Source organism: Phocoena sinus, chromosome 5 (genome assembly GCF_008692025.1).
Source record: "Phocoena sinus isolate mPhoSin1 chromosome 5, mPhoSin1.pri, whole genome shotgun sequence".
In the NCBI taxonomy this organism is placed as follows: domain Eukaryota; kingdom Metazoa; phylum Chordata; class Mammalia; order Artiodactyla; family Phocoenidae; genus Phocoena; species Phocoena sinus.
The window spans coordinates 100,811,634-100,834,814 of NC_045767.1; the positions used below are offsets into that span (position 1 = coordinate 100,811,634).

The following is a 23,181-nucleotide window of genomic DNA, read 5'->3' on the forward strand; positions in this document are numbered from 1 at the left end:
AGGAAACCATAAAGAAGACAAAAGACAACCCTCCGGGGCTTCCCTGGTGGCGCAGTGGTTGAGAGTCTGCCTACCGATGCAGGGGACACGGGTTTGTGCCCCGGTCCGGGAAGATCCCACATGCTGCAGAGCAGCTGGGCCCGTGAGCCATGGCTGCTGAGTCTGCGCGTCCGGAGCCTGTGCTCTACAACGGGAGAGGCCACAACAGTGAGAGGCCCGCGTACCAAAAAAAGGAAAAGAAAAAAGACAACCCTCCGAATGGGAGAAAATATTTGCAAATCAAACAATAGACAAAGGATTAATCTCCAAAATATACAAACAGCTCATGCAGCTAAATCTAAAAAAAAAAAAACAAACAATCCAGTTAAACAATGGGTGGCAGACCTAAATAGACATTTCACCAAGGAAGACATACAGATGGCCAAGAGGCACATGAAAAGACGCTCAACATCACTAATTATTAGAGAAATGCAAATCAAAACTATAATGAGATATCACCTCACCCTGGTCAGAATGGTCATTATGAAAAAAGCTGGAAACAATAAATGCTGGAAAGGGTGTGGTGAAAAGGGAACCCTCCTACACTGTCAGTGGGCATGTAAATTGATACAACCACTATGGAAAATAGTATGGAGCTTCCTTAAAAAACTAAAAGTAGAACTACCATATGACCCAGCAATCTCACTACTGGTCATATACCCTGAGAAAACCATAATTCAGAAAGAGACATGTACCACAATGTTCCTTGCAGCACTATTTACAACAGCCAGGACATGGAACCAACCTAAATGTCCACTGACAGATGAATGGATAAAAAAGATGTGGCACATATATACAATGGAATATTACTGAGCCATAAAACGAAATGAAATTGAGTTATTTGTAGTGAGGTGGATTGACCTAGAGTCTGTCATACAGAGTGAAGTCAAGAGAAAAATAAATACCTTATGCAAACGCATATATATGGAATGTAAAAAAAAAATGGTACGATGAACCTAGTTTCAGGGCAGGAATAAAGACGTAGACATAGAGAATGGACTTGATGACATGGGGTGGGAGGGTGACGCTGGGGTGAAGTGAGAGTAGCATCGACATATATACACTACTGAATGTAAAATATTTGGCTGGTGGGAAGCGGCAGCAAAGCGCAAGGAGATTGGCTCAGTGCTTTGTGATGACATACAGGGGTGGGATAGGGAGGATGGGAGGGAAGCTCAAGAGGAAGAGGATATGGAGATATGTGTATGCATATTGCTGATTTGCTTTGTTGTGCAACAGAAACTAACACTGTATTGTGAAGCAATTATAACTCCAATAAATATCTATTTACAAAATACAAAAAGAAATGGCTCCATGTTTTAAGAAAAATAAGAGCAATTTAGTTTCTTGGTAAAATTTGAAATATTCTTGTGCTCTAAATCAAGTCAGTGTGTATTGAAATACTAGAAATTAAATGTGAGTTGGAGGTAAAGTGGAAAAAGTTGACAGTATATTGTGTAGGCCAGTATGGTAACATCTCTCATAGTTAAAATGCACATATCTTTCAATCCAGCAATCCAGTTGTCAGCGTTGAGGCTACCATTATACCTTTCCACATGCAAAATCACATGTACAGAATTCTTCCCTGCAGTATTTTTGTGAGGAAATCCAATGAGGGAAATGCTGCAGTCCTGGCTTGAATAAGGTAAACTGCTAACCAGAGACACAGAAAATGATTTTCCTGAGACAGCCTTTCAGATATACTTTATTGATTCCAATCTCAAGGTTTTTCAAAGACTCTGTAACCAACTGAAATTGTTTTCTCTAATGATCTATCCAGAGGGTCCGAGGCAGAATACCCCAACTGGCCTCTGAGCACTGCCAGGTAGTCAGCAGCTAACCCAAGGATAGAAAAATACAGGTCACATATACACATTGTCAGCACGTTTTTCTTCTTCCTTTTGCCTTTTTTTCTTTCCTCTTATATAATTCCTGTTGGCTTTTTTTTCTTTCATTTTTAGATGAAATCAATCTATTGCTTGGTTTCCCCTGTATACAAGTAAAATAGCATGTTAATGTTAAAATTACTGTATAGCTGGGCTTCCCTGGTGGCGCAGTGGTTGAGAGTCCGCCTGTCGATGCAGGGGACACGGGTTCGTGCCCCGGTCCGGGAGGATCCCACATGCCGCGGAGCGGCTGGGCCAGTGAGCCATGGCCGCTGAGCCTGCGCATCCGGAGCCTGTGCTCTGCAACGAGAGAGGCCACAACAGTGAGAGGCCCGTGTACACACACACAAAAAAAAAATTACTGTATAGCTGATCTATTACTTGACACTGTAATACGAAAGGATTGGAAAGAAATTGTCTTTCAAAAGGGAACTGTTTGAATACACTATCAAATATCCATGTAATGTAATAGCATGTAGCTATAAATAAGAACAAGGTAATTCTATATGCATTAACCTCGGAAGTTTTCCAAGATATAAGCAATGTGCAGAATAGTACATGTAGTACACTACCATTTGAAGGGGTTAAGAGAACAAATAATTGTATACTTTTAATATATGCGACATCTTTGGAAGGACAAACAAAAAACTAGTAATGACAGTTGCTTTCTGGAAAGGGATACCAGGGGCTGAGAACAGTAGAGACTTATTTTTTTACTGTATACTCTTTTGTAACTGGTTAAGTGGGTTCTGCACTCAGATTCCGATGTGTGGAGGTTTTCCCACACCACCAATAAGTAATTCTGTGACACAAGTTGGGTGTCAACAATTCAACTCCATTCTGACAATATAAGGGCTCAGTTCCTCAAGACTGTGTTGTGTTCACACCCCAGTCCCCCACCCCAGTTCAGATGCCAATCACAAGCCCAGGTTATCACCTGTGCTTCTGACCAATGGGCTGCAGACTGGAGGTTCCCATGACCCCCTTCTTGGGTTGGTTTAATTTGCTAGAGTTTTCACAGAACTCGGATTAACATTCTACTCACTAGATTACTGGTTTATTATAAAAATATGTAATTAAGGAACTGCTAGATGCAAGAGATACATAGGGAAAGATATGGGTAAGGGCACAGAGCTTCCATGCCCTCTCCAGGCATGCTACTCTCTCCAAATTTCCACGTGTTCACCAACCCTGAAGCACTCTGAACCCGTCCTTTTGAGGTTTTATGGAGGTTTCATTACATAAACATGATTGATTAAATTATTAGACATAGTCAATTGATTCAACCTCCAACCCCTTTCCCTTCCCCAGAGGTTAGAGGGTAGGACTGAAAGTTCCAATTCTCCAATCACATAGTTGGGTCTCCTGGCAACCAGCCTCCATCCTTGTTACCTAAGGGCTTTCCAAAAGTGACCTCATTAACATAACACAACACAAGACATCTATGTTGCTGTCATCACTTATTAGAAAATTCTAAGGGTTTTAGGAGCTCTGTGCCAGAAATGGGGATGAAGACCTATATATATATATATATATATATATATATATATATATATATATATATAGCTACTTGAGAAACAAGTAGCTACAGAGTGAATATATATATACTTACATATGTATTTTTCTTATTATAAATCACAATAAAACACTTGTGAATTCAGTATTTTGTGAATCTATCAGCTGTTAGCTCTGGAGTAGAATATTAAGTTTGTGTTTGTGTTTTGCTTGACAAACATTGATCTTCCCATATATTTATTGATATGCAAAATTAGAAAGTTGCTGGAAAAAGAGTGAAAAAAAGAGTCACATGGGGTAAGCAACTTCCTGGAAGTAAAAACACAGAGAAATCTCTTTGTTACCATTACCCCTGGACATGATATACTGAAGTAGCCCCTACTAAATATGGTGGGAGAAGGCAGAAAAGACTCACCAAACAGCAAGGGAAGTGGTCATTGGACTTGTGTGTGATTGGGCTTAATGCCAGGCATAGGTTGTCATAAGACATGACTGCATCCTGGTAAAGATCATGGCCCAGGCTTGAAGTGCCCCTTGAATGAAATTGTGTCATGGGATTTTGTAGGTATACATTAATTAAGGAGCAAGCAGGGTCAGACATATACTCAGGTCAATCAGCATCTCTTTCCCCTAATCTCTTCAACTAGGCTCTGAAATGTCTAGGACCAATTCCCTCAAATCTATCACCACCCCTCACACCCCAGAATCTTTCACCTTCATGCTTATCTGAATAAAAGGCATCACCACCCATCCATTGGCTCAGGCTATGATGAAACCCTGAAGTCGTTGTTGACTTTTCTCTATCCTTCATATCTCCTACTCAGTCCCTTAGAAAAGTCTATTTTTCTACCACCAAACTGTATCTTAAATCCAACCACTTCTCATTACCTCCACTGCTACAACCCCATACCAAGTCTCCATCAATCTCTACCAGGACAGGAAAGAAATCTTCCAACAAGCTATCCCCCACACAGGAGCCTGAGGGAACTTTTAAGGTACATGTCAGATCATTTAGGTCCCAAACTAAAACCTTCCCATTGCACTTGGAATTAAATTCAGACTCCTTACAAATGGCTTCTAACTCTTTGCATACGCTAGAGCCTACGTACCTTTCTGCTTCATTTTCTTACTCTCTGCTCCTTGTTCATCACCAAGCAATGTTGGCTTTTTTTCCTCCTCAAAGCCTTCGCACTCAGTGTGCCTTCTGCTTGGACCATTCTTCCAACAGTCATCCTGGGTTGTCTTCTTATCATTTCAGGTCACAACTCAAATATTGTTTCTTCAGAGATGCCTCCTCTATTCTTATTGCTAAAAAAGAATTGCTAAAAATCTTCTAGATCCCAGTCATGCTTTATCACATTAAATTATTTTAACTTCTTCACAGAATTTATCAGAGACTAAAATTATTTTGTTTTTTGTTCAGTGATTTCTGTTTGTCTCCTCCCAACTTGCATATAAGTTCCCGTGTCTATTACTGCCATATCCCAAATGCTTCATAAAAGAGTCTGACATATGGCAGCTTGTTCACCACTTGATGAACTAACAGTTTTGATATAGAACAATCAACATCTGGTAGCATTTGTGGAGATCACAATCACAAGCTTTAAAAGTGTAACTCTGAGTTCTAGATCTACTGAGAAACAAGTAGCTACAGAGTGACCACTCCCTCCACTCATCAGGGTCGAGGCACAGCTGCAGGGTCTGGATTCAGCATCCACACTTGGGCATATCTGAATTTCAGCCCTAGTTAAAAAAATAATTCTACTCAGGATTCATTCTTTAAACCAGAGGTCCCCAACTCCTGGGCTGCAGACTGGTATTTGTCAGTGGCTGTTAGGAACTGGGCCGTACAGTAGGAGGTGACCAGTGAGCGAGCAAAGCTTCATCTGCTGCTCCCCATCGCTCGCATTACCACCTGAACCATCCCCAGCTCCGCCCCCAGTCCGTGGAAAAATTGTCTTCCCCAAAACCATTCCCTGGTGCCAAAAATGTTGGGGACCACTGCTTTAGACTGAATGAGCCAGTGAGCCCTAGTCTGGCTCCCCTCTTTCCTTTTTCTTTCTTTCTTCCTTTCTTTTCTTTCTCTCTTTCCTTTTTCTTTTTCTTTCGTTTCTTCCCCTTCCTTCCTCTCTTTCTTTTTTTCTTTTTCATTGTTGTTGCTTAAAAGGAGTACACCAAGGTCTTCCCTGGTGGCGCAGTGGTTGAGAGTCTGCCTGCTGATGCAGGGGATGCGGGTTCGTGCCCCGTTCCGGGAGGATCCCATGTGCCGTGGAGCAGCTGGGCCCGTGGGCCGTGGCCGCTGAGCCTGCGCGTCTGGAGCCTGTGCTCCGCAGTGGGAGGGGCCGCAGTGGTGAGAGGCCCACGTACCGCAAAAAAAAAAAAAAAAAAAAAAAAAAAGTAAAAATATAAGTAGTACACCAAGAATAAAGAAGACAGTTTTCTTGATAGGGCTCAATCTATTTAACTGTAAATATTAGAATATACATAAGCTTTCCCAACATAATGCAATCACTTTTTAAGTGTACAGTTACATAATTTTGAGGATATTCACATGGTTGTGCAAACAATCTCCAGAACTCTTTGTATCTTGCAAAACAAATTCTGTACCCATTAAACTCCCATTCCATGTCTTATAGTACTGGCAGTATGAATCTGTTCCTAGCTTTACTTATGAAATTTATTTATCTGTAGCACTGATGTGATCTTACAAAGCGATCCATGACACTTTTCTCAACTTGTACATGCACTGCAGCAAGAAGGCTAATCCTCAGAGTGTGAAACCTCCTGAGTGGCCGTCTCAAAGCCTAAGTTCCATAACCCACTGGATGTTTTGACATTTTAATACTAGATACAGGCGTTTGACTAACTCCTTAAATATTCTGAATTATTTTTTCATTTCACAAATTTAATGAGGTCTACCATCACTAATAACAAGGCTATTGACTACAAGAATGTTGACTGTATTATTATAGTCAACATTCTTAAGGAAACAAATTGCTCAAAAATAGGTTAAATAAATTGTAGTTGCATCAAAGATTACTTGAAAGGTGTAATAACATGGAAATATGTTCATTATATACTGTTGAGTGGAAAAAATCTGGTTACCAAATATGTAGTTTGATCTCATTTTTAAAGAATAAAAATATGTATGTTTGAATATATGCATGAATGTGCATGCATCGTATTTTATATAATATACACACATACCTTTACACACATATGTATACAGACATATAGCAGCATGGTAGAGCAATAGAGACATAGAGAAAATTAGAGGAGAAAAGAGAGGGAAGTGTACCTCTACATTATTGTCTCTCAGCTTAATTTCATGTATGGAGGAAAATGAACTAGAAAATAAAAACTGGAAGAAAACAAAATAATTATGATTGTCTTTGGGAAAAGACAATGTGGGTAATTTTTGCTATTTGCATTTTCTAGTTATTAATAATTACATACTTACATTACCTTTGTAATTTGTGTAGTGTTTTAAGTAAAAAAGTTTTATATCCAAATTTTCAGTGATTTTTAATAAGATATATCAACAAAATATGATTATTTCACCTTCAGCCCACAAATATAACTCATGCCATATTTTCTATCATTATGAAACACATTTGGGTAGAGTCAATAAATAATATCACCCAATAAAATAAATCTTGTATGGTTCACTTTAATTAAACATTATATGAAAATATGCTACTAAAAAGCAGACATTAAACACATCTCCTAAAATAATTCTTAAAACATCCTAAATCTAATACCAAGGATTTAGTTGACCGAAGTTAACATTATACAACTATATGTAACACATGTTTCAAAATAACCAAATCACAGGAAATTTTAAAGTAAAAAGAATTCAGAGAAGTCTTCAGTTAAATGTTACATAGTATTCATTATTTCTGTCAGCCAATGTACCTAGGAAGCAGGATAATTGATAGTACCTTTGCTTTATGTAGAATGGAGGCATATGGGTTTAAATACTTTTTAATAGAGCACTATTGAAAGCAGAGTCAAAATTAAATCAGGGGCTTCCCTGGTGGCGCAGTGGTTGAGAGTCCGCCTGCCGATGCAGGGGACGAGGGTTCGTGCCCTGGTCCGGGAAGATCCCACATGCCGCGGAGTGGCTGGGCCCATGAGCCATGGCCGCTGAGCCTGCGCGTCCGGAGCCTGTGCTCCGCAACGGGAGAGGCCACAGCAGTGAGAGGCCCGCGTACCACAAAAAAAAAAAAAAAAAAAAAAAAAATTAAATCAGGAAAATGTGTTTTCTGTATTAGTTTATTCTTGGGAGCTATTTTGACAAACATCAATTTCTCCTATTTTGTAAAATTCTTTTTCTCTACTGTATCTTAGCCCATGACTCAGGATTTTAAAAATGTCAGTATTTCCCCACATTTTCAGTGACAGTGTAGGTGCACAAACAGCTCTGATCCGGTGGACAGTTATGGAGAAGGCCGTGAAAGAGTAAGGGCACATCTGAGAGGATAAAAATCAATGACATTAATAATAACCACAGTTACAAGAGTTAGTGCAAAACTTTTATCAGATTATCAAAATTGTGGAATGGTGGACAGTCTACAGCTGGGAAACCTGATACCTGAGTTGTCACTCTAGATTTCTTATAGTCATTTGTGTGAGCCTGAGCAAGTCAGAGGCTTTGGAAATCAGTTTCTTCAATTTAGAAATAAGTCTGGGCCAGGCTTATTAAAATTCCTTTCAGATTCACAGTTATATCACTCTAAGGTACATATACCTTTGGACACCAAACTACTATCAGGTACTGCTTTGGCAACATGAAAAATATCAGTTTCAATACTATATAAAACAATAAATGAACTACTAACATTTTCAAAATGTGGTACAATACAAACCACTGGAATATTGTTATCCCTGAACAGTTCTTATTTTCTTACATTAAGAAAATTTTAACCTCCTACTGATCTAAAATGCCATATTGTTTCTTTTTATTTATGTCACTAATTTTCTTGGTTATTATGAAACTTCATTTCTGAATAAAATTTTATTTTTTAGTATTATTATTTAAGTTTCTAGGGAAATTATTCTCAGTAATATTTTAAAATATTCATTAAATTCCTATTTACTTTAAATGTCAGCATTCTTTAAGTGCTCAACACAGTTTATACAACTAGAAGTTTAATCTGAAAATCTATAGGCTTTTAGTGTCTTTCATTTGAATTAACATTCCCTCATAATAAAAACTTAATGAAAGTTAATGATATTGATATCTGATAATTTCTAAAGAAATATGGGGAAAGCATACACTTTAAATAGACAAATATATTCAGGAGAATATTACCTGGCTTGATTCTCCCCTTTGGATCTCAAAGTAAGTAGCACTGTATTTTCATCCAGCTCTGAGAACTCAGCTTTATTTCTGCTATAGGCAAAGAGGTGATTTCATTCAACTAGACAATTCAATCAGCACAGCTTGCTGTAAACAGGAAATAATATATTATTTAGCGTAGCAAGATGAAAATCCCATTTGAGGGAAATAACTTGTTGGGTCTTTGCAAACACCTCAATTTCCCTTTTCACTGACCTCACAAGTAATGCTAAGGAATTAGTATTTAGATTTCTTTTTAGAAGGTCCCAAACGCAGTTCACCTCTATACTCTCTTTTGAGTGCTACAACCTAGACTGGTGAGGAAAGCAGAGATTTCTTCTTATATGCCAACCAAGTGAAATGTTAACTCATCATTATCAGCCTCATCCATGTTAACCTTCTCACAAACATGAGGTGGGGAAACAAACGGCTCAAGGTAGGAAGTAAGTGAAAACAATGAACATTTATTAAGCCTTTTCTTATGTGCCATATTCTTTATATTAATTAACTTCAATTCTCACAACTCATAGGTGATAACAGTTAATCCACTATGCATGATAAATTAGAAGAAAATGTTCAGAATGCTTACGTCAATATTTAATGTGAAATCTATGACACACACACTTAAGATCTCACATTCATAAAAGTAGCTGTACATTTTTCTATTTTTCCTTTTACTTCCCTGGAATTTGCAAATATCTTTTAAGCCCTGAATAGAATACAATAAATACTTAATCTTTTCTGTTTGGTACTGTGGGGGACACACAAATGAACTAAGGGAGGCCCTAAATCCCATACTGATACTGCTGGTAATTAGTTCAATTTCATGACAGATTCTCCTAGTTCCAGTAGTATAAAAAGGCTTCCAGTTTTATTTATGAAATTTTAAAATTTATCTGTAGCACTGATGTGATCTTACAAAGTGATCCACGACACTTTTCTTACCTTGCACATCCACTGCAGCAAGAAGGCTAATCCTCAGAGTGTGAAACCTCCCGAGTAACTATCTGAAAGCCTAAGTTCCATAACCCGCTGGGTGCTCTGACAGTCTAATACTAGACACGGGCATTTGACTAACTCCATAAATACTATGAATTATTTTTTTCATTTTGAAGATCTAATGAGGTTAACTGTTTCTAATAACAAACAGCTATTTCTTAAAGGAAAGATAATCTCTGGATGACAATACATGATTTTAGGATCTGAGAAGTAAAATATGTTTTTAAGGTTGATATAATACAGAGGTCTCGACAGAACTTACAGTTCTCTGAGGTCACATGAGAGCATGAACATGAGCATCTGAATTCTAAAGGTAGAGAGACTTCATTAGCTCTAATCCCAGCTCAGTCACATGCTAAATGAGTGGCAAGTTCTTTGATTTCTCTGAGTCTCAGTATTTTTATCTGCAAAATGAAGCTAATAACACATACTCTGAATAGTTGTTGTAAAGATCAAAAATAATACTTGTAAAGATCTAGTAGAGAGGATACAACAGGTACTTCATAAATAGTAACTTTTTTCTCATCTATCATTGCATTGCATCATTGGCTGTAGTAGCATTTCAACTCTGAGAGCATATATTTGGTCTGTGATAAACTAGTTGACCAGTTCAAGTATGAGTCCGATTAATGAGGATATGCAGAGATCAAATAAATAGATTCTTTGGACATTTTCTACAAATTACCTTCCCATACAGCTGTCTTCTAAATATAAGGTAGATGACTCTGGATTAGCTAAGAGGACAAAAATTGCCATTATCATCTTTATGGCTTTAGTTTGGAAAATAAAAATAGTGATAATGACCTTGGACTCTTGTGGAATTTCCATAAGTAATGTATATAATTACCATGAAATGGACATCTTTTGATATCAATGAAATAGTAAAGTGAGATAGAATTTAGGAAGACACATTTCAGAGGTCTGCTCATTATAAAGCGCCTATGACTGTCATTTAAGCAAAAACAGATAAAGTATACTCATATTAAAACATATGGCAACATTCTTAAATAAAATGCCTCAGTGATTGCATGATTCTACTGAACTACTGCCTCAGTTGACCAAAAGTCTAACTTGCACAGTGCAAATGCAACTACTTTGAGCTAAAGATTAGTTTTAGAAGAAATAATATTTGCATACTCCCCAGTGACCATTCTTTTTAAAACCCGAATCTAGAGGTGCAATCATTCACAAACTCAATTATTTCTATGATTATGGTGCTTAGATGGTTTTCTTTTTATATTGGAGAATAAACATACTAATAACATGCACAGGTTAGGGAAAGTGATCATGGATCATCAGACTATACAAATGATCAGGACATGACAAAGGGTTATGTATTTCAATGGTAAAAGCAATATGATTATTAGCTCTTCATTTGAAGCACTTTATCTACAGTTCAAAAATGCTTTCAATGCTTTCACTGATTAAACTGTAAAGCATCTTCTTCATTGTCAGCAGAAGTGACCGGCATTTAATTAAAATAGACTCTTCTAACTATAAATAATTGAATTAATAGTTTTAAATTTAGTTTGGCTAAAATTGGTGAATTGATAAATAACTAAATAATGCAAGAATAAGAATTATCAAAACACTTTTGAGAACACAGTTCTGCTTGGAGGGCTCCATGGAGGAAGTGCCTCATTTTCAAGAAAGGGATGATGTTTCTTTTGTTTCCGTTCAATTCTTTCCTTCCTTTCTTTTTTTTCCTAAAGAGAAAATAGATTTATATATAAATTTATATACAAATATGACCATTATTTTCAAATCAAGTTTCTTGCTGAAGAACAAAATAATCATTATAAGGTATTTAAATGTCATTTGCTAGCTTAATTGGTTATAAAGTAATAACAGCTAGGGAATATTGCTAATTTATGAGCATACTATCAATAGGCGTTAACGCACCACTTAATTTTTTAAATATTATAAGTGATAATATTTAAAAAGAATTATGTAAAATAGGAAAAAAAGACCTGTAATCCCATAATTCAAAGAGAATAATTATTAGAAGTTAGTGATGACTTTCTGAGAACAGAGTCTCAGAAATAAATTTACTGGGTGCAAAGGTTGAATATGTGATGGCAGCAGAGGATACTTCACAGTGTTTAAAAATATTTGAATATTGAGGTTCATGTTTCTTTGCTTGTTATTGAGCTTGAGTACGTTTTCATTTCTTTAGTGCTTTTGTGAAGTTTTTGCTCTGTTATTTGGCTCTTCTAACTGGTTATTGGTGCTTGTAATTTTTAGCAATTTACATTTTCATATAATAAATATTATCCTTGCAGCATTTTATCTACGTTATTTTTAGTCATTAATTTTTTACCAAAAAATTAATCGTTCAACCATAGACAACTAAACTGTTTAAAGAGTAATATAGTCAAAATTTGTGTACCCACTACCTGCCTTTTGAAATAAAACATGACCAATACTTGTGTAGCCCTTGTACCCACTCCCTCACCACACCTGCTTTCTCTCCACCATCCAGAGATAACCATTACTGAATTTAGTGCTTATAGTTGCAGTGCATCCCTTAATACCTTTATCACACACACGTATTCATCCCCAAACAACAAATAATTTTGTTTTGCAGGTTTTTTGAGTTTATGCTAAAAGGTACCATGCTATATATTCTTCTGCATCTTTTATTTATGACCATATTTTTAAGATCCATCTATATGGAGCTGTAGCTCTAGTTCACTGATGCACAGAATTCCAGTATATCAACGTATCACAGTTTACTAATCAATTTTGGTGTTGAAGACATGATGTTCTAATGTTTTTTCCACACAAAGACAATGCTGCTGTAAATATATCCCTGTTTGATTCCTTGTGCTTATAAGCCAAGATTTTCTCTCCAAGTATATGCCTAGGAGTGAAATTGCCAGTTTGTAGGGTATGAATATGTTCGACTTTGCTGGACAATGATGATTTATTCTCCAAAGTTGTAGGAAATTACCCTCCAGCCAGCAAATATACTGATTTTTTATTATTAATATGCTGTATTCTATTGTTTGGCATTTTATATTTAATGTTTAAATCTTCTGAAGTTTGTACTGCAGTAAAGTAATTGTTTGAAGTGATTTTATGTCCAAATGTCACAAATAATCCCAATTGTTATTGCCTCACATCCATTAATTTGTGTTCCTTTATTATATAGTACATCCTTACAGGTAACAGGTTCTGAAGCTATTATTCTACTTGTACTATACTATAATTTGTGCTCATTCATTCAATGTTAAGCACTGAGCTCTTACTCTGGGTCAAGCAGTATACAGGGAGCCATGCATGAAGTGATTATAAAATACAAACACACAGGTTACTGTTCCTGTCCCTTAGGGAACTTTCAAAATAGATGGTTAATAAACAAGTACATAAACAACAGATAATTCCAAATTGTGTGAAATTCTATGAAACATATAAATAAGTTGTTATGATTGATAAAAAATGAAAGGAAGTACGTACTTTCAAAGAAAAGTGGATTCAGGGAAAGTCACTTTGACACGTGATGGGTAAGAGGAGCCACTGGTGATGTGCACTGAGGGGAGGGCACCCCACACAGACAGAAGAGTATGTGTGAGGACTCTGACAAGTGCGGAAAACTTGGGATGGGAGAGGAAGCCAGAAAGCCAGTGTGAATAAAGCCTGGTGGGAGATGGGAGTGGGGTCCACATGAGAATGACAAGGTATACGTGTAAGATCAGGCGGGGTCTGGCAGGCCATGGTAACATTTAGAACACAGGTTTGAAAAAAAAAAGAGCTGTCAACAGGTGATTTGGAGAAGAAAGGCAGAATGCTGAAAGGTAAACCGGGGAACATGGCAGCAGAGGAGGAGACAGCTCAAGTGGAAGGGGAAATCGACTGCGTAGAATGCCCAGAGGTCTAGGAATATATACCATAGTCTAGATGCTCTGGAAAAATCGTAACTCTCAAAGTTTAGTTTAGTTTCAGAAAAGGGATAAGATGGGGGTTTACTGAGGATGAAAAGGATATGAAGAACTAAGGAAGTGTAAACAAACTTTCCAGTTTAGCTATTAAAAAAGATGAGGATCATAGCTGGAGGGAAATGAATTAAGAGAGTTTATTTTTATTAAGATTACTTATCCTGAGACTTGATGGGAATAATCCAAGAGGGTAGAAGAATGCAGATTCACAGGAGAGTGAAATGGTAAATTCATATTTCATTGCTTGATTGGTACAGTCCCGCTTCATTTTATTTTGAAAATATTATCTTCTATCGTCTCACATTTTTTTATACCAGGTGAATTTTAGAACCATTTCGTTTCCCTGCTATACTCCCTTCTAAGAAATGACTGAGTATCTGAGGATTAATATGAAATCTAAACAATGATCTAGGAATACTTGAAATGTTAATAGCATTTGGCCTTTCATCCTGCAGCTTGGACTGTCTCTCCATTTCTTCAAGTTTCTGCTAAAACTATAAAGTTTAGTGGTTTCCTTGTATTCCAAAGAGCAGTGGTGTCACGGAACACTTGGACAACCCTGCCTCTGCAGGCTGAATGGCTTCGGAGTGGTATTTTGGTAAATTATTAGGTGTCTATGCTTCTTTCATCAGTACATAAATGGAATTGATAATATCACAAGAAGAATATGGTAATGTAAGGTTCCATTAACATGCAATTATTCACATACAACAGAAGGATTGAAGAGAGGTGTGAAATTTTCTTTTTGTCTTAACATTTTGCTCTTCGTCATGAGAATGTTTTCATCTTTGTTATTTCTAATAAACAGAGAACCTCCTTTCAGAATCCTAACTGAGAAAATAAAAGCTGTAATTGGACCACGGTCAATCATCTTATTACTTTAGAGAGAGGCAGGCCCTCTAGCTAGGTGAGAGAAAAGCAGTGACCATGCTGTGTCCTCAGAAACTGACTGAAAAAACCTCACTGTCCATTCCATTTAACATAGGGAGAGAGAGGAACTGGAAGCAACCTTGAGTTTGCTGGCAGGTGCTAAAAAGTTAGGGCAGAAAATAGGCAATTAATTATCAACCTTAATATCAATTTACATGAATCAATGTTATCTTGAGTAATAATTAAAAGAGGTTTCTTAAAAAGTCCTCCTGTCTGTTGTTTGTTGGGGTCTGAATCTTTTGCTTATTTTCTTATTAAAGGTAACTATGAATTAATCTGGGAACCAGCTTGAAGAAGCATCTTACCTGATCTTTGGCTACAATTTTCACTTAAAACAGTGACCCATCAATTGCTCACTCCCCAAACTAGGTTGTACATCAAAATTTTGAGATGTTACTTTACATGAAAATTGAAGTAATTAGCTCTTCTGTATAGGGGTATTTTTCCTTTCTCTCTGCAAACAAATTTCAATAAGAAATTGGTAAGATGGGGAACAGAGCTGTAACATGTTGTACATGGATTTTTTTTTTAGGTAGAGCTCTATTGTAGGGATATATTGTATACCAAAACAAGTTATTTTGTCTTAGGTCTTTGATGAGTTTTTATTTTCCAGAGGATTGATTAGAATGAGAAAGTGACGAACCACTGTAATAAAACATTGTGTACCTAACTATGACTTAGTCACTAAGGAAATTCTATCTCATTTTCAAGACAATGTGAAAATAAAACTGAAAACTGAAACATTTACATTCAGTTACTACTCTAAAAGATACTAGCAGAATTAGCATACGTCTCCTTAATATAAGAAGATTTTAAATTTTTCTTAGAACAAAGCATTATTTAAGAGTTTAATCTAAGGAAATCATCATAGAACACTACTATCCTCATTCAAACGACTGAACCAATTTTGATCGCCTTATTACTGTTTATCTGCATGTATTTAGCATTATAGCAGTACTAAAGTCAACACATAAACAACAATAAATGCTGTTGGTATTTTTATTAGGATTGCATTAAATTTGTAAATTACTTCAGGGAAAACTGACATCTTTATAGCATCATTATAAGATTGTTTCTATACAAGGACAGTTTTGTTCTAATTTCTCAGGTATTCATTTGTGTCCTTCAGAAGTTTTCTCTATATTGGTATTGCACATTTCCTAAGTTTATTCCTAAGTGTTGCATCTTTTTATCCTATCTTTAAATAGCCTGCTTTGGGTCCTGTGTGTGTCTCTAGCTACTACTGATTCTAAAATTTATGTGGAAAAAAACCTCCCAAGAATATTCAGAAATACATTGAATGAAGAGTTATGAAGGGAGATTAACCCAAACATATATGAAAATATATAAAGTCCTGATGATGAAACAATGTTGTACTGGAGTATGTACAGTGAGACTGACCAATGGAACAGAAAGTTAAGAAATAAACAGACCTGAAAATATGGGAATGATCTAATGTATCATATAATAAAGGCAGTACCTCAAATCAGTGGGTAAAAGATGTGCTGTTTTATGAAAGATGCATTTGGAAAAAATAAAGATGGAATCATATTTCCCATCATACACTAGGATAAATTCTAAGTGGAGCAAATGTTAAAATGTTAAATATAAAATCATAAAGTTATTCGAAGAAAAATGGGAGCTTTGACCCTAAGTTTTGGAGAAAGTCCTTTCAACTACACCTGAAAATCAGAAGCCATAAAAAAAGACTGATAGATTTGACACCTGAAAATAAAACAAAATTCTTCATGGAATAAAATGATATAAGACTTCCCTGGTGGCACAGTGGTTAAGAATCCACCTGCCAATGCAGAGGACACGGGTTTGAGCCCTGGTCCAGGAAGATCCCACATGCTGCAGAGCAACTAAGCCCATGTGCCACAACTACTGAGCCTGTTCTCTAGAACCCGTGAGCAAGAACTACTGAGCCTGCGTGCCACAACTACTAAAGCCCATGCACCCTAGAGCCCATGCTTCACAAAAGAAGCCACTGCTATGAGAAGCCCACATATCACAATGAAGAGTAGCCCCTGCTTGCCGCAACGAGAGAAAGCCTGTGTGCACAGGCGAAGACCCAATACAGCCAAAAATAAATAATAAATAAATAAATTTACTAAAATAATGATATAAGCAAAGTTGAGAGACCAAAAATACAATGGGAAAAAATTTGTAACTCATATCAGAAATGGTAGGCTAATTTCCCTAGTACATAAAAAAGCTTCTAGAAATCAGTAAGAAAAAGACCAACGAAAAAATGTTCAGTTTATGAATTGACACTTTACAGGAAAAATAATATAAATTATCCTCACACAAATGAAAGGATACTCAAGCTCAATCCTAACCAGAGAAATGCAAATAAAAAAATACTCTGGATGACATTTCTTTAACTTGCTGATAGACATGCATTCAAAAAAGTTTGATAAGAAACCCTACTGGACCCTAAGCCCTGTGGAGAAATTTTGCACTTTTTGATTGCTGAACATGTGAATGTGTTAACTATTCACATAAAGTACTTATGCATCTGAAATGTATTACTTATTTACTTATTCAAAAATAAATGAATAAAATATATATTTATATTGATATTTTAAAACAGAAAACAGTATTTTGCTTGCCATCACTGAAAAGTAACTATAAACCTAAGTACATTGAAACAAAGAATATAAAGTCCTGCTAGATATCATTTCTCCCAACGTTCATACTTGATTGCTTTCATTAAAAAACCACTTAAATAAGACTGTCTCCTCGAGGTCATCAGAAAGATCAAAAGAAAATAAAAAATGGAATAACTTTCTCATTAAATACAATTTTACTGTGTGTCAGGACCAAGTTCCACCTAAATTAACCTGGTATACCTTCAGTAATACACTTGTCAGTACACTTTTTTATAATTTTAGGTAGGAGAATCATTGCAAAGGACGAATGGGCATGACTGGTAAGTGACTAAATGTGGGGATGTAGGTAAGGAACATTATTATGACTAAAGTTTTAAGCCTGAGTGTTTTAAGGAATAGTAGAATCATTAATAGAAATGAGTAGATCAAATAAACTATGATATATGTAGGAGAGAATGAATTCAACAAGGTAGCTTCCAGGTAGAAATGGTCAGTAGGCATGGGACAAATAGAACTGGAATTAGGGACAGAAAAGTCAGAACAAGTACATTTAAAAGACACAGTGCATTAACAAATAACACCTACCAGCCATTTTTCATATTCATCAAGAGCTTGTTTATCTTTATCTTTTTTCTCAGCTCTTTTCAGCTCTTCTTTTCTTTTCTCATTTATTTTCTCTTTTTCCTTTTCCTTGAAAACAGCTTCCTTTTTTTCATTCCTATGTAGGATAGTCAAAACACTGGCAAGTTAAAGGAGAATATATAATAAAGATTCCCTAATGTGTCTTTGCAATAATGAGACTAAGAGCATTAGCAACATTCAAGTAAATGAATTTTAGAAAAGCCTAAAGTGTTACTAATTTAAGATCTATCAAAACATTTATTATTTTGGATTACCATTTTTCAATAGCAGTTATGTTATCTTTCCTTTTCTCAGCAACAGTTTCCTCCTCTTTCTGTTTCTTTGCTCTTTCATATTCTTTCTCTTTTTTACTTTTCTCTTTAAAATATTCCATCTTTTTCTCTTTCCATTTTTCAAAAGACTGAAAAAGTTCAGAGTTACTTTCTTATTTAATGTGAATATAATAAAATAGTAAAACCACAGTTAATCATTAATTTTCAAATATTTTAAAGATAATTAAGATATTCAAAACCATTGCATACTTGAAGTGCTTCTCTTTTTCTCACAGCATTTTCTTCTTCAGTTTTCTTCTTGGTTTTTTCCTCAAGCCTTTTTTTTGCAGCTATCTTCTTTGCTTCCTTTTCTTTCATGGCTTTCCAGGCCTCAAATGATGCTAAGGCTTCTTCTCTCTTAGCAGCTCTTTTCTATTTTGGAAAAATAATAGACAGTAATATGTATATGTATAAATAGACAAATATACATAGATATAGATATACATACATTAATTTTTTAAATTCCCTTCATATTCATCAAATTAGGTTTCAAAGCAACCTATTTAAAATAGATTTAGCGAAGTTAATTGATAAAGAATGTTATCTGAATTATTCACTGCATTTTAAAATGTCCTTTCTTAAACATTTATCAGATATTGATCTACTACCATGTATGGGAAGGAATTTTTTTTGGAAGTATACTAAACAAATGCTATGAAAATAAACTGTAAAAGGCTAATTGGTACTGCAAAGTGCTCACAATGCAATATTGCACTAAAAGAAAAATATCAGGAAAGTTACAGGCCAGAAAGATAAAGTTATATACTTTACCTGTCTGGCCTGTAACTTTCCTGATATTTTAACTTTAACTTTACCTTTCTGGCCTGTCAGAGTAAGGTAAATTGGTCAAGTCACACAGTAAACTACAGATCTGTGCTTTAACCCTGAGTTTTGACTGACATCAGAGCATAAAATTCTTACTGCATAAACATATCCCAAGTGTTGAAAACATGTGCCAGATTAGAAAATATGTAGGTGAACATATAGCAAGTATGTTATTACTTTACTTACTTCAATCTAATCCCATAATATTCTGTTTGCCTTATAATATTGCTTAGCATTAAATGATATAAAGCTTTATTATAGAGATAACATAATTTAGAAGTAAAAGTATGAGTTCCCTCACTGAGTTGTGAAGAGCAAATGAGGTGTCTGGCGCTGACTGTGGCAGATAATGCTGTAAAGGCAGTGCCAGTGTCCAGGCACGTCCCCTGCAGGGCTGCTCCACACAGTGCTGTGCGCTGGGGAAATATGTTTCTATCCATGGTAGTATTAAAAGCACAATGGGGGCTTCCCTGGTGGCGCAGTGGTTGAGAGTCCACCTGCCGATGCAAGGGACACGGGTTCGTGCCCCGGTCTGGGAAGATCCCACCTGCCGCGAGCGGCTGTGCCTGTGAGCCATGGTCGCTGAGCCTGTGCGTCCGGAGCCTGTGCTCCGCAACGGGAGAGGCCACAGCAGTGAGAGGTCCGCGTACCGCAAAAAAAAAAAAAAGCACAATGAAGGATTGTTTTTTTTTCTTTTGTTTTTTTCAGGGATTTTACTTTAGAAGACGGGAAAGAACTGGAGCATGTTGTAGGAAGGAGTTAGAGGCAGAAGGTGAAGTACAGGAGAGACTGAAATGAGAGCCCAGCTCCAGTCAGTGGGAAGGATAGGGGCAAATAGGTAGAGGCTGGTCTTGAAGATACATACAAAACTCAAGATAGAAAAGGGAAAAACTGAAGGTTAATGTCTGATGACCCTTTATATTCCTGGCTAAGTTGTAATATCAAAGTCAATTTTTAATAATGAAATAGGTACATGGTCACAAGAAAAAATAAGTTCATAATCAGTAGTGCCAAAGCTATTGCTCACATATAAATAATAAAAATCTCTGTGTATCCATGTTTTCATGTAAAACAGTTATATTTATATCAAACTAAAAATGTATAAAGTACCAGAGAAATAAAATCAGAAATCAATTCTTTTATATACAATTTATTTCACCATTTAAAAAACAGTTGATTTAAAAGTATTAAACATTCAGACTATTTTACTGACTTAAAAATCCAGAATATTTTTTACTTCTATATTCAGAATACCTGTTCATTTTGAATCCTTAAGTTTTCACTTTCGATTCTTTTAATTCTGTGCATTTCATGTAAATAAACATTTTTCTTTTCTAACCACTCCTGTGGGAACAAGAAAAAGGCTATATGATATTCAAAGTTTTGCAAATGAATTAGAATTCTTATTTCTGAATATATGATTAAAACTTTAGGGCTTCCCTGGTGGCGCAGTGGTTGAGAATCTGCCTGCTAATGCAGGGGACACGGGTTCGAGCCCTGGTCTGGGAAGATCCCACATGCCGCGGAGCAACTAGGCCCGTGAGCCACAACTACTGAGCCTGCGCATCTGGAGCCTGTGCTCCTCAACAAGAGAGGCCGCGACAGTGAGAGGCCCGCGCACCGCGATGAAGAGTGGCCCCCACTCGCCGCAATTGGAGAAAGCCCTCGCACAGAAACGAAGACCCAAAAAATACAAAAAAAATTAAATAAATAAATTTAAAAAAAAAAAAAAAAAAAAACTTTAAAAAAGCAAAACATAAAACTTATAGATTTTATATGTACTAGTATCATTCTTTTTCTGATAATATTCTAATATGTAAAGATGAGCAAGAATTAAGAAAATCATGTGTATATGATTTATATATGTGTAATATAATGGGTAATGTAATGACTACATATATTAACATTTTTCTCTGAAATTCATATGAACAATTTTCCAAAGTGTACGATATTCTGTACAATTTTCCAAAGTGTACTATATTCTGTACAACTATATATACTAACGTTTTTCTCGGAAATTCACATGGACAATTTTCCAAAGTGTACTATATTCTGTACAACAAATAAGACAAAAAAAAAACCTTCTTTTTTGGAATTGTGAAAAAATTAGGACAGCTTTCTTCTATGTAAGTTTAACTCAAATACAGAAAGTCTCAGGAAAGAAAAAAAATTAAAACCCTTTTTGTTCATAACTATATAAACTTAAAGGAGAAAAAGTATAGAACATAGGTGTACCTCAACTACATTTTGCTTTTGCTGTATTTTTATCAATTGCCATGGCATATTCTCTTTCTTTAAAAACAACTATGAGGGGACTTCCCTGGTGGCCCAGTGGTTAAGACTCTGCACTCCCAATGCAGGAGGCCTGGGTTCGATCCCTGGTCAGGGAATTAGACCCCACATGCATGCCACAACTAAGAGTTCGCATGCCATAACTAAGGAGCCGGCAAGCCACAACTAAGGAGCCCGTGAACCACAACTAAGGAGCCCGCCTGCCGCAACTAAGACCCAGCGTAACCAAATAAATAAATAAAGGAAATAAAAAAAAAAAAAAAAAAAAAAACAACTATGATCAGTTAAACAAAGCCTAGAAGGAGATAATTTAGTATATATATATATATATATATATATATATATATATATACATAAAAAAAAGCTTTGGATTGCTCAGGTATTATAAAGGAAATAAATTAAACATTAAATCATCATCTCTGACAGTGTCATTTTACTTCCTGATAAACAAACCTTATGTAAGTGATTAATTCTTCTAATTTTTTAAAAAAATATTTTCCTTTTTACCTGATAAACAGCTGCCCTTATGTTATCTGCTCTGTCAGGTTCTGTGCTCTGTTTCTGTGAGGGCTTTTGGTCCAAGACTCTCAAAGTCCCTAAATAGTGAGAAGTGGGAACTGTCAACGGAGTTCTCCTTAGAGAACCAGGTTTCCTTAAGAATTCAGAGGTCACTAATCTGAAAAGATCCAAATGAATCAAGATAAACTATTACAACTGCACTTGGTAGAAGACAGATTCATTAGATTTTGCAAATACTATATTTGAAAACTACATTATAATTTAATAAATTATAATTACTTTGAAAGTGATGTGTTCTTAGTATACAAAGACCCCTATTCAACCTAATTTAAATTTTATTACTTTAAGTTATATAGCTTCAATGCAATTTTTCTTTTAAGGTTTTGTAATTAAAACATTTTTAACAAACATGGACTCAAATTACATGGGAAAAGACAATATTAATAAGTAGGTTTTAATAGTTTCTTGTTATTTTGCTACATAAACCATCTTAAATATAAAGTTAGACTAGTAACCTCTATTTCAGGGTTGGTGGGAAAATCTGGCCCCCCATCTATTCTGGTATATAAAGTTTATTGCACCTTGGCCTTTTCATTTATTTGCATAATGCCAACAGTGTCTTCCCTGCTACAATAGCAGAACTGGGTAGTTACAACAGAGACCATATGGCCTACAAGACCTGACATATGTACTAACTCACAAATTTACAGAAAATGTTTGCTGACCCCTGTTATATTTGACTAATGATAATTTAAAAGATTCAGAAAGTTTTGAATAGCATTTATGAATTCTTATCATTTTAATAAACCAACTTAGTCCATAGAACTCTAAGATTAAAGTACAATTTTTCATGTGTTGGACAAAGACATTTAATAGAGTAGGTGAATGCTGGACTTCAGCTTTATTACCCCTGTATATCTACTGTCTCAGGAAAAATAGGAGAAAGAAACTATATCCCAGGAGCAATGTAGAACATAGAGGATCCTTAATCAATTCCTTTTTATAAATGAATATATTCAACTAGGGGGATTTACCATGAAGTAACTACTTCATTCTTCTCATACGAAGAAAATTAAGTAACACCAAATAAAATTTACTGTACAGAAGTTAAACTAAAACTAGTTTTCTTGGAATGTAAACCCATAACTGAGGGAAAATGATAACTTTATTACCTGCCAGATGCATTGGATGCTCTATTATTTGTTGACTTTTTATTCTTCATATTTCTATCTTGAATTATTTTCTATTAAATAGAAAAAGCCAGAGATGGATTACTCACTGTATCTATCACAGTTAGACTTAGAGGCCAATCTTCCAGTAAATCGATGT

General features: G+C 35.7%; 1 protein-coding gene across 5 annotated transcripts in view; it reads right to left on the bottom strand.

Annotated features, from left to right (window-relative positions):
• Positions 1 to 9,225: 9,225 nt before the first annotated feature.
• LOC116754125 (microtubule-associated protein 9-like) overlaps positions 9,226 to 23,181 on the bottom strand; it is a 35,788-nt gene continuing 21,832 nt past the window's right edge. For 2 of the 5 annotated variants that reach the window (XM_032632356.1, XM_032632359.1), the window contains 7 exons: positions 23,025 to 23,095; positions 21,841 to 22,009; positions 20,296 to 20,385; positions 18,427 to 18,588; positions 18,160 to 18,305; positions 17,849 to 17,981; positions 9,226 to 11,486 (listed from right to left, as the gene is read on the bottom strand). In XM_032632356.1, coding sequence (XP_032488247.1) covers positions 11,364 to 11,486; positions 17,849 to 17,981; positions 18,160 to 18,305; positions 18,427 to 18,588; positions 20,296 to 20,385; positions 21,841 to 22,009; positions 23,025 to 23,095 — 894 coding nt within the window. In that variant the 3' untranslated portion in view covers positions 9,226 to 11,363. Of the gene's footprint in view, positions 11,487 to 14,952; positions 15,103 to 17,848; positions 17,982 to 18,159; positions 18,306 to 18,426; positions 18,589 to 20,295; positions 20,386 to 21,840; positions 22,010 to 23,024; positions 23,096 to 23,181 lie in introns of those variants that run through there. The other 3 variants (XR_004349964.1, XM_032632357.1, XM_032632358.1) reach the window with 3 other exon arrangements.